At 36.9% G+C, this 13,440-nt stretch overlaps 1 protein-coding gene across 1 annotated transcript; it reads left to right on the forward strand.

Moving 5' to 3' along the window:
- The first annotated feature begins 1,454 nt into the window (after positions 1-1,454).
- LOC139352939 (G2/mitotic-specific cyclin-A-like) lies at positions 1,455-2,856 on the forward strand. The gene is given in 1 exon segment (XM_070995775.1): positions 1,455-2,856. A coding segment is annotated over 1 exon segment (774 nt). The 5' UTR covers positions 1,455-1,469; the 3' UTR covers positions 2,244-2,856.
- Positions 2,857-13,440: the final 10,584 nt, after the last annotated feature.

Below are 13,440 nucleotides of genomic sequence, written 5' to 3' on the forward strand. Positions count from 1 at the left end.
TTGACCACAAGACCGTAGACAGGTTACACTAATAGATTTCATCTAAAACCCTAATTGAAACAAAAAAAAAAACGCCCACGCATAACAAAACAACGTTTTTGTGTATATTCTGTTAGGAACCACCAACACCCCTCTTACACTCCTACGCTCACTTTCCCATCTAATGCTCGCTAAAGAGGGGGAGGTTATCGAACTCACGCTTGTTTCACACCACAAAAGTATGCGGTCTAATATCCCTCAAACCTACACCTTTTGACCACAAGACCGTAGACAGATGTCACCTACAACCCTAATTGAATCAACAAAACGCCCACGCATAACAAAACAACTTCCCTTCCTCCTCCTTCTCCGCCTAAATATAGTTTTACAAATTCATACGCATGACAAAACACCCCTTGTAAAACGAATAGTTTTCTAAAACTGAACTACTTTCCACATTTCTCCTTAACACATACATTTTTTGAAAACTTAGAAGGTAACCGTTTTCTCTTTCTATAAACGCATGAGAAAAAATTTTCAAATATGATTAAGGAAAAACGTATTTGACTAAACAAACGATCTCATTTGGTTTTGTTCTGTTAGGAACCACCACCACAGTCACCATTTTGACCACAAGACCGTAGGCAGGTTACACTAACAGGTGTCACCTACAACCCTAATTGAATCTACCCTATTAAAACTATCACTAATTGAATCAACAAAACGCCCACGCATAGAAAAACAACGTTTTTGTTAGAAACCACCAACACCCCTCTTACACTCCTACGCTCACTTTCCCATCTAATGCTCGCTAAAGAGGGGGAGGTTACCGAACTCACGCTTGTTTCACACCACAAAAGTATGCGGTCTAATATCCCTCAAACCAACACCTTTTGACCACAAGACCGTAGCCAGGTGTCACCTACAACCCTAATTGACTCAACAAAACGCCCACGCATAACGCCTTCTAACCCAAGTTAGAAGCAACATAGTGACCTGTGTGCAACCATTGCACTCCACAAAATCCTACGCATGACAAAACACCCCTATCACACACGCAAGCCAGGTGTCACCTACAACCCTAATTGACTCAACAAAACGCCCACGCATAACGCGTTCTAACCCAAGTTAGAAGCAACATAGTGACTTGTGTGCAACCATTGCACTCCACAAAATCCCACGCATGACAAAACACCCCTATCACACACGCACCTTTAGCGTGAGAAAAAGACAAGACAAAACAAGACATATCAAAACACCACTCTCTCACACTCCTACACACCACTTTCTAACCTCATTAAGTGACCTGTGTGCAACCATGCTCATCTAACTAGGGTCAGCAACACCCCCCTTTTTGACTTAATTATGCTAATTAGGTCATTAGAACACCTGTGTGCAACCATGCGTTACTAATTAGGGTCACCCCCACCTCCTTTTTTGACATGATTTATTACCTAGTGAGCCAGCTCCCGTATTAACTACCTACTAATATGCGCTCCATCCTGATTGATTGGCTGGTGGAGGTTTCCGAGGAGTGCAAGCTGGACACGGAGACGCTCTACCTCTCCGTCTTCTACCTGGATCGCTTCTTAAGCTTAATGGCGGTGGTGCGCTCCAAGTTGCAGCTGGTGGGCACAGCAGCCATGCACATTGCCGCTAAATACGAGGAGATCTATCCCCCAGAGGTGGGTGAGTTCGTCTTCCTCACCGACGACAGCTACACCAAGGCTCAGGTGCTGCGCATGTAGCAGGTCATTCTGAAGATCCTCTCCTTCGATTTGTGCACCCCGACTGCTTATGTCTTTATCAACACGTACGCGGTGCTGTGCGACATGCCAGAGAGGCTAAAGTTTCTGACGCTGTACATATCTGAGCTGTCGCTGATGGAGGGAGAAACGTACTTGCAATATTTGCCCTCAGTAATGTCGTCCGCTTCGCTCGCTTTGGCCCGTCATATTCTGGGCATGGAGATGTGGACGCCGCAGCTGGAGGAGATCACCACCTACAAGCTGGAGGACCTGAAAACCGTGGTCTTGCAGCTGCGCCACACCCACAAAACGGCAAAGGAGCTCAACACGCAGGCCATGCGGGAAAAGTACAATAGAGACACGTACAAGAAGGTAGCCATGATCGATTCAGTTGAGTTGAGCAAGGAGGACATTGATCAGCTCTGCCAGGCCTACAACGCCAAGCAGCAAAACGAGAATCAGCAGCAGCCAGAGAACAACTCTAAATCGAACGTGAATTTGTTTTATAAGTTTTAAGTGTTTTGAGCCTCTGCCATGGTCAAATTGTATTTTAGTTTAGTGTTTCCATGTAACATTTTGTAGTTTTAGAATTTTAAGTGTACAAAATATGGAAGAATCGCAGTTCGGTGCCATAAAGCTGGGGTACAAACATGCTGAACTGGCTGGCCGATTGGCAAGCTCCCGTAACACGTCCTGGACAATTTTATTCGCGCGCCATATAGAAGATTAGTTGCCAGCAAGTATGCACCATTTCCAACATCCAACATTCACGTCTGCCCACGGTGAGAGCTTGCCACGCCAAGCGTGAGCAGTAGGAACTGCGGCAGTCTAAAAAAAACTGACCGACGACCACCAACAACGAGCTGAACGAACAAGAGGATCCCGCCCCGGACACCGAACCTATTTTTGTGCTGCTCAGGCTACCGATATTTTATATTTTACGTTACCAGCCACAATCCCTGTTCTCTCTGTATTTTTATGTATTTATAAACTGAATCACATGGATGTATACAATGTGTCTTTAGCAGGAACAGCTAGCTCCGAGAATTATTTAACCTAAACATATTTATATACTAACTATTAGTCCATGAATGTTCTGTGAACCACGAAACAAATACATACGTCAATTAAACCTCTTTAATATTTTCCTCATTATCATAATATTTTAACTTTTCTGTTTTCCCTTTATATTCCAATACTCCCTTTTCTATATTTATTATAGCTCCAATATTTCTTAATAAATTAAATCCAGTTAGCATATCAGATTCTAATCCTTCGATTTCATAAAATAGTTGTCTTGTTTCAAATATATTTATAATATGGTAATACCTAATAATTGAATACCCATGAACTGTAGTTACCTTTTTGTATATTGATAACTCATTATACCCGTTACTCGTAGAGTAAAAGGGTATACTAGATTCGTCGGAAAGTATGTAACAGGCAGAAGGAAGCGTTTCCGACCCCACAAAGTATATATATTCTTGATCAGGATCACTAGCCGAGTCGATCTAGCCATGTCCGTCTGTCCGTCTGTCCGTCTGTCTGTCCGTCCGGATGAACGCTGAGATCTCGGAAACTATGGGAGCTAGGCTATTGAGATTTGGCGTGCAGATTCCTGAGCTTCTTACGCAGCGCAAGTTTGTTTCAGCACAGTGCCACGCCCACTCTAACGCCCACAAACCTCCCAAAACTGTGGATCCTACAGTTTTGATGCTAGAATAAAAATTTTAACTGAAATGTATTGTTCTCACCAATACCTATCGATTGACCCACAAAAAATTTGCCACGCCCACTCTAACGCCCATAACGCTTAAATCTGTATACCTCCGGTAGGTGGCGGATTTTAATCTCGCTTTGCTGCTTGCATATCTCCTATAGCTGAGTAACGGGTATCTGATAGTCGAGGTACTCGACTATAGCGTTCTTCCTTGTTTTTATTTTCGAAAATTCCCTTTTTTATATAACAAGCAGTGACTTCTGTATCTATTAAAATCTTTAACTGTTTCTTGGTTTTTCGGTCTGTCCTATTTAAATAAGGCATTCCCCTGTAGGGGTCTGGTCTAAAAAATGATCTTCGTTGAAATGGTTTAATCTGGTTACTTTATTAGCTGGCTGATTTACTGTTCCATCTGGTTCCTTTTTCTGAGCTTGAGTTTGCTCTTTATTTTGATTAGCGCGATAGTAATTTGCTCGATTATTATTTTGATAGTAATTATTATTGTATCTAACTCGATTATTATTTGCCTGCCAATTAATATTCGGCTGCCGATTGTAAATAGGTTTATTCTGGAGTTGAATCGATGGATCAACATCCATTGGCTCGACGGCTTGTAGCTTTTGATTGTTATTATGATTATCGTTTTGCCAAAAATTTCCCTTTTGTGGCCAATTATAGTTCTGGTTATTACTCCAATTATTCCCCATTTTATTAGTATTATTGTTCTGTCGTTTTTGATCAAATCGTAAGTTGTTTCCCTGATATTTATTTTCATTTTTAAATCCATTAAACCTGTTTGCAAATTGAGCACGGAAATTGTTTGATTCTAATTCTTGGACCTTTGCCAAAGCATTGGGTAAATCTGGTGGATTTAATGAGAAAAGAGTTTCTGAGATAGATCCATTTAGCCCAGATATAAAAATTCGTAAAGCATTGCTCCTTATTGTTTTGTTTGTTTCTTTGGCAATTACGCTGTCCTTTCCGTATGTCATTATGGTTTTGTTTATTAGTAGAGTCATTTTTTTATTCACTTCATTATAGTTTTCTGTAACTGTCATTCGTCTTTGCCTGAGGATACTTAGTTCCGACTCGAGAATATGTATTGGTCGTTTATAGCTATATATAAAGTCCAATCTAGATAAGATTGCTCGAAAGTTTAAAACGGTGCCATGATTGGTAAGAGCATCATGGGCAGCTCCAAAAATTTTATTTCGTAAAATTGTTAAGGCGATAAAATATTGTTCACTTTGAATTTTATAGAGACTCATTACAGTTTCTGCGGCTTCCCTCCAACCTACATATTGTGTTGGTTCCCCCGTGAATTTTGGTAAAGATTTTACTACTTCAAGTGTTGTATCGCATTTTATAGTTGGGTCGATTATTTGTATTTTATAATCCTCCACAGTGTTTGCATCTGTGGCTAACTCTTCTTCTAAACCTTCTAATTTCCTGCTCACTTCATTTAATTGAACATTTATCAATCTATTTATTAATTCCACTGTTAAGCCGCCTGCTGTGGCTATACTACCTGCCGAAAAATTTGGTGCTGAGCCTCCGGTAGCCATTGTTAAATTTATTTCACCAAAGCTATTTACTAAAACTTCCAGAATGTTTCTCGATATTTTTTTTATTAAATCGCGAATCTATCTTACTTTTATCAATATTTAAATCTTATATTATTTTGTCTTAAATTCCCTGATCTTAGATTATAATCTTTAATTTTTTTATTATTGAAAATTAATTTCTCACGAGACTGTCCCGATGGGGTCTTCCTTCTGTGAGGTTGTGGGTTGATCTTCCTTCCTGGATTCAGTAGAAATTATTGGCGAGTTGTGATTTTGTTGTTGTTGTTGTAAGAGCTGGTTTGTTTAACTGTTTTTGTTTAGTGCGTTTCTGGTTTTGCTTTATTTTGTGTTCTTGTATTTTTTTTATTAAAGATTTTGGTCAACCTTTTTTTAAAGTTCACCTTTAAATGGATTATTTCATTTTTTAATTTCCATTTAATTATTGTTAACGACTGTCACTTTGTTGTGTTGTTTGGTGGCTTTTTTAATTTCTCCACTAGAAATTTTGAGTTTGTATTTAACTTATTTTTCATTAAATAATTTTTGGAACTTTTTATTTAATGCGGCCCCACGTTGGGCGCCAATTAAATTCGTCGATAGAAGATGAATTAAAAAAATTTATTTGTTATTTTTAAAACTCAGGTGAAAAACCTTTATTCTTAAACACAATTAATACTAGACACTTTTTAAAAATTTTGAACCGATCGCGGTCTCGGATAAAATAGAACTGCCTCTTAATTCTAAAAAATTATCCAATGAACCTCGGCCAGAAGCTTTCCTTTTCTTAAGCTTCCAGAACTTTAATTTTGGCTTAAAATAAAGCTTATGCTGAAACTTTCGCATCTCGTTGTGAAATGAAATTATGCTGACCGATGCAATTTGATTGAAAATCGGAACGCAATATGTTCTGAACTTAGAACGCAATACTGTGGGCTTTGAACGGAAAAGTTTGGGCTTCAAACGGAAGCTTGTGTTTACTTTACGATTGGTTTATTTATCTTAGCAGGATTGACCGTCCTGCTAAGATAAATAAACCAAGCGCGGCCCTCGAAGTAGATGGCAAAGGCAAAATCTTAAACAAAGGCAAAGGCAATGTTGCTGAAGGCAAGGGTAACATAGCTGAGATTGAATTCAAAATTTGTTTATAAATTCCATAAGTGGAACCGTTTCACGGGTTGGATAACTTGCACACATCAGCAAAGTGCTGACTATTCACGACAACAAACGTCGCTCAGAGCGCTCTTGCAATTGTCATACAATTACAAGGGTGATACTCACCGCTGAAAAATTAACATTTAATTATTATATATAGAAATTTAAAATGTATGAAAAGAGGAATGTATATCTAAATGATTTTATATGATTAATTTTTACATATGAATATTATTATACAAATTCCTAAAAGATTAATTCTTGGTCTTAACTAGGAAGGTATTAACATTGCCCAAAAATAAATTCTTATCTAAACGGGAGAGGACAATGACCGTTGGAACGGTAGAGATAATTATTGCCTTTTCGGTCTTGTCACGATACGCAAATGGTGAAAAATCTAGACGGAAGGTCTCAATATATAAGTTCTCTAATTTATGCACAGTTATTGGTAGGGTTGCTTTTGATAACAAGTATAGAATTCTTACGTTTAAATGTGGATCATTGTCTATAGTCTTTGCTAAAGCTTCTGAAGTGATCATGGTGCACGGATATATATATATATGTATGTATTTATAAGGAAGAAACCGTGTTCCGACCAACTTACCCTCCTCCTAATCCTGGGCGATGAGATCTCGACGGTCCGGATCCTAGGCTTTGGGAGATGTTATAATTGGTTTACATACAAGGGTGGTCAAAAGTATTTTCACAAAAAAAAAGTTAAATATATTCATTATTTGAACTTACATCTTGTTAACTTTGGCATCAATGGAAAGGTAATTTAAATGCCGTTTGAATGATACAATACATTTCTTAACACATTCAGTACTTATTGAAAAGGACGAATTTGTGTGAAAATGTCCTTTTTGAACTTTTTTCCTCGACTTGAAAACTTAAATTTTTTGATGCAAAAAGTTTCTTCAAACAAAAATAATAGTAACTGCAAAAAGAATTATTCAAAAATTCTTTTTGCAGCTACTTTTATTTTTATTTAAGTTTTCAAGTCGAGGAAAAAAGTTCAAAAAGAACATTTTTACACAAATTCGTCCTTTTCAATAAGTACTGAATGTGTTAAGAAATGTATTGTATCATTCAAACGGCATTTAAATTACCTTTCCATTGATGCCAAAGTTAACAAGATGTAAGTTCAAATTATGAATATATTTAACTTTTTTTTTGTGAAAATACTTTTGACCACCCTTGTATATATATACGTGCAATGTTGGATGACGGTTCACAAAAGCATAACACAAAAATTACGTGACGCAAAAAAAAAACAACACTAGGGCTATATAGATATATATAGTGACGTGTCTGCACCGCGATTTCTTAATGGCTACCAGTTCAATGAACGAAACCGTTCACAAACAAACAGAATCGCCAATTTCGGCTTTGATTAAAAACGATACAGACGCTTGAGATCCCGCAATGCAAACAAACAAAGAATAGGCCGAATTATGTAAACATAAACAAAGAAGTGGCGATCGCATCATTGACTTGCGATTGCGTCACCAAATGCACTATCAGTAAATTCTAAAACGCAAACCGAGGTTTCATTATAATCAATTCTGTAACATACAATTAGTCTTTTTCCTACGTTCTAATAAAGAATAACAAACGAATATAAAAAATCTTCTGATTTTTTATTCGGGCGAAGAACTGCTCATGTAAATGGCGCAGTCGGTAGGATCCCTTTTAAAAATATCCTTGAGAAAAAACAAAGACGGGAGCTTACTAATCAAATAAAAGGATATTTCTAAGCTTCTAGGATATCCAGAACAGCGCGTGGAATTGCGTACAAGTAAGCAATTTAATCGACTAGCTTGGAAGTGCAACTAAGAGATCCTCAAAAGAACCTAAGTGCAAATTAAAGGCACTGATAAAACATATAAAAATAAATTACATTTCAAACGACTACTGAATAAATCCAATTCGGTCAGTAATAAAGTTGAGTGGAATTTAACTAAACACAATAAAATGGACCAACAACCACCAGCTCAAGGGCAACCACAAATTGGTGTGGCACCCAACCCATTGACGGAGCAAAACTTAACTCAGCTTTTGTCCCAGATCCGGAATATTCCAACGTTTGAAGGAGATCCATCTACCCTAGGAACCTTTATCAAAAAAGTTAACTACCTTTTGCGTCTGTATCCTACAACCAATGATCGACAGACAAGAGTTATATTTGGAGCAATTGAACTTCAAATCACCGGTGATGCTCAAAGGATTCTGCAAGTTCTACAAGTCAACAACAGGCCAGCTCTTAGAGAAGCCCTAAACGAGGAGTACAAAACGCAAACCCCTGTGGAGGAACTATTAAGGCGATTATACAATACTAATTTTCAAGGTAACCTAAGAAAATTTTGTAATGAGATCGAGTTTAAACAGTTAGTTATAAGCAACAAATTAGAACTTGAGGGAAATCTAAATGAATTAATATTGTACACAGAAGCAATGTTTAGGACTACAAAAAACCTAATACAACGAAAATTACCTGACAGAATTTTTATGACATTATGACATTATGAAACAAGCGGCTCAGCAAGAAGGGCTATACGAAGAAAATGAAAATCTAATACATTATAACATCAATGTTAATAAAATTCAAAAGCAAAGACAAACAATTTATACACGTAACCCCTGACCTTACACTAATTTGTACAACACCCAACAATTTAATCCTGGCCCAGCTCTTTCAATTCAACCACACCCCAACCAACCCCAAAGAATGGTTCCACAAAATTATAGGTTCCAATCGAATAACAGAAATAATACTTTTGACCAAAATAGGGGAAGTTACCAAGAGTTTCGAAGAAATTTAATTCAGGGACAGCAAAATAATACAATGAATCAAAGCCAACAGCCAAGTGGACGATCGGGCTCAGTACCCAACCAATCACAAAAGAGAGTCAGAGAAAGTAATAGTGGACAATCAAGAATGGAAGTAGACAAAATTTATCAACAAAATAAAGAGTACAAAGAAGTAGATGTTTATGATAAAAATAAAAATTTTCCAATGCAAGCCTCGGACCAATTACATACATAGAAATAACTATAAATAATCATAATTATCGTTGCCTCGTCGATACCGGTTCATCAGTTAACTTAATGAAAAAAAATGTTCTTAACGGGAGCAAACATAAAGATCCGACAATTATACGCACTATGACAGGTCATTATGAACTAAATGAATTTGTAAAAGTTGCACCTAACAGTATATTTACTGAAGAACAAATATTTTATATTCACGACTTTTCTTCCAATTATGATATACTACTAGGACGAAAGTTAATAGAGGCAAACCAGGCAAACATTGATTTTTTAAATAATCGCATTTAAATAATACACACAAACATTAGTTTGAAAAATCCAACACAAATAAATGATTTTAAGGCACTGCTAAAATCTAAAAACTATACTCATAAAATAAATTATGCTGTTCAAAATGAATTAGCAGAGGGAAAAAATTATAGTTTAGAACACTTAAATGAAGAAGAAAAAGTTAAATTATTAAAATTAATTATCCAATATAAATGCATTCAATATCGTGATGGTGAAAATCTTACCTTTACGAATGTTGTTAGGCATGAAATAAAAACTCATCATGAAAATCCAATTTATAAAAAACCGTACGGGTATCCTTTTTCAAATGAAGAAGAAGTTGAGTCTCAAATACAGGATATGTTAAAGCAAAAAATAATTAGGTACAGCCAATCACCTTATTGCAGTCCATTGTGGATAGTACCAAAAAAGAAAGATGCTTCAGGTAAACAAAAACTTAGACTTGTAGTAGACTATAGGGGCTTAAATGAGATCACGATTAGTGATAAATTTCCCATTCTCAATATGGACGAAATACTAGGCAAGCTAGGACGGTGTCAATATTTTACCACCATTGATTTGGCTAAAGGTTTCCACCAGATCGAAATGGACCAAAATTCCATAAACAAAACAGCGTTTTCCACAAAGTACGGACACTACGAGTACGCACGAATGCCATTTGGATTAAAAAATGCACCTGCAACTTTTCAGCGATGCATGAACAATGTCCTTCGTGAATTAATAAACAAGAATTGCCTTGTAGACTTGGACGATATATTTGTTATTTTTACGTCTCTTGACGAACACCTTACTTCATTAAAAATCGTTTTCGAAAAACTTAAAAACGCTAATCTAAAATTACAACTTGACAAATGTGCATTTTTGAAATAAGAAACAGAATTTTTGGGACACATAGTTGGACCAAACGGTGTAATGCCAAATCCAGAAAAGGTTAAGGCAATCAATAAATTTCCAATTCCCAAACTCAAAAAGAAATAAAATCATTTCTTCGTCTTTGCGGTTATTACAGAAAATTCATTCCAAACTTCGCAGACATTTCAAAGCCTTTAACGAAATGTTTAAAAGCTGGTTCTAAAGTGACATTCATAGATGATACATTTATTGCAGAAAACTATAGTACAATTGAAAAAGAATTATTAGCTATAGTATGGGCGACAAAGAAGATAATGCAAATTTAATAACAATTACTGAAAAACCAATCAATCATTTCGCAAGACAGGTAGAAATTATTCGAAGCAATACAGAAGGTGAAGAAAGTGAAAATTATTTTAAGAAAGTCAAGATTAAAATTATGTTTCATGAATTAAACATCGAAGAAGCTAAGCAAATATTACTAAAACACTTTTGTACCAAGTCAAGTGCACTTTACATCGAACACAACTCTGATTTTGAAATCATTCAACAAGCTTTTAAACAGGTCATGAACTCTACTACAAAAATTGTAAGAGCAGTAATTAAATTACAGGTCATACAAACTTACGCTGAATTTATATATTGATGGACGTTGATGCACTACGAGCAGTACAAACAAGTGGCCCAACGACACCAAGCACGTGCTTGTTACGCGCGGGGCCCTTTTATCAATTTGGGCAAAAAATACGAGTTCGCGAGGAAGATACAAAAAACAAATAGAGACGGGACACAAATGAAAATAAAAGAAGCATCTAAGAATGAAGCAAATGAGTTAAAATATTAGTTTTTAATACCGGGATAGAAGTTGAAGTGCAAATTAAATGATAAAGGTTGTTATAATTATTACATAGAACGCGAAAGGGCTCGTGCAGACAAAAATTAGATGTACATCGTGGCAAATTTAGGGGATAAAAATTTCGTGTTAGTCTAACAGGAACATTGAAAGTTAGGCGGTTTACAAGTTCTACAGAATCGATATCACCTCTTATAAGATTTTGCATAAAAATAGTACCAAGCATTGTTCTACGATTTGCAAGGGTAGGTAAATTAAGCAATAGTAATCTACTCTGATAGGAAGGTAGTCTTATGTTTTGATCCCAGTTCAAACTACGAAGGGCAAAAAGAAGAAATTTTTTTTGTACCGACTCAATACGGTCAATATGCACTTGGTATTGTGGACTCCAAACCGAAGAACAATATTCCAAAATAGGACGGACAAGGGAGGTAAATAATAATTTGGTTGTATAAGGGTCATCAAATTCTTTTGACCAACGCTTTATAAACCCAAGAACACTCATGGCCTTGCTGACAGTGGACATTATGTGGCAGCCAAATTTAAGTTTTGGGTCCAGAAGAACGCCTAAGTCATTAACTGAATATATACGGTCGAGTGGCGTATTTTGAAGAGAGTAACTAACAAAAGTAGGAGTACCTCTATGAAAAGTCATAACGTTGCATTTAAGGCAGTTCAAATTTAAAAGGTTATACTCACACCATCCCTGAAAACAATCAATATCTGACTGTAAGTTGAAACCCGACGCTATATCATTATGTGATAAACAAAGCTTAACATCATCAGCATACATTAGTACACGAGAGTGTGTTATGATAGAGGGAAGATCGTTAATAAACAAAGTAAACAGCAAAGGGCCTAAATGACTGCCCTGAGGCACTCCAGATGTCACGTTGATCATCTTGGAAACAGCGTTTTTGAATAAAACCCTCTGAGATCTACCATTCAAATAACTTGAAATCCAAGTTAACAGATTATTCGGAAACCCCAGCTGATCTAATTTGAATAAAAGAAGAGAGTGGTTAACAGAGTCAAAGGCTTTACTAAAATCTGTATATATAACGTCCTTCTGCAATTTTTTGTTAAATCCATCTAGTACAAAAGATGTCAATTCGAGCAGGTTAGTGGTGGTCGATCTACGCTTAACAAAACCATGTTGACACGGCGATATTAAAGAGGAGCACAAATGTTGCAACTGAGAGGTAATAATGCGTTCAAATGTTTTAGGAATTGCAGACAATTTGGAGATTCCTCTATAGTTCTGAACATTAACCTTCGCATCCTTTTTGTGGAGTGGAATAATAAAAGAATCTTTTCAGATAGTAGGAAAAAAAGATGATGAGATAGACAAATTAAAAAGTTTAAGAATGGGTTTACAAATAGTTCGGGCACAAAACTTAAGAACACACCCAGGGAGTCCATCTGGCCCCGGAAAATAGGTTGGCGTTATAGTTTCTAAATCACTAAAGAGAGAACTCTCGGTGTTTACAGGAGAAACAAGGAAAAACGCTATAGTCGAGTACCTCGACTATCAGATACCCGTTACTCAAAGGGAAATGGAGATGTGCAAGCAGCAACGCGAGATTAAAATGCGCCACCTACCGGCGGTAGACAGATTTAAGCGTTATGGGCGTTAGAGTGGGCGTGGCAAATTTATTTTTGGATCAATCGATAGGTATTGACGACACCAATACATTGGCGGTTTGCGGGCGTTTAAGTGGGCGTGGCAACTTTTTTAGGTCAATCGATAGGTATTGATGAGAACAATACATTTCAGTTAAAATTTTCTATCTAGCATCAAAACTGTAGGAGTTACAGTTTTGGGCGGTTTGTTGGTGTTATAGTGGGCGTGGCACTCTGCTGAAACAAACATTCGCTGCGTAAGAAGTGGTCGGAAACGCTTCCTTCTGTTCTCGAGGACTTTAAAGGACAGGGAGGTTAATTATGCTACCAACGAAAGGGAGCTATTAGCCATAGTTTGGGCACTGGTCAAATTGCGCCATTATTTATATGCAGTCAAGGGTATAAATATCTTTACTGACCACCAACCATTGACTTTCGCAGTGTCGGAATCCAATCCGAATGCGAAAATCAAAAGGTGGAAAGCTCGCATTGACGAGTCCGGCGCTATAATTTTTTACAAGCCCGGCAAGGATAACCTCGTCGCAGATGCCCTCTCCAGACAGCAACTTAACGTTGTGGAGGAGGAAGAAGCTTATTCGTGTGCGG

The sequence above is a fragment of the Drosophila suzukii genome, chromosome 3, assembly GCF_043229965.1.
Source record: "Drosophila suzukii chromosome 3, CBGP_Dsuzu_IsoJpt1.0, whole genome shotgun sequence".
Taxonomy (NCBI): domain Eukaryota; kingdom Metazoa; phylum Arthropoda; class Insecta; order Diptera; family Drosophilidae; genus Drosophila; species Drosophila suzukii.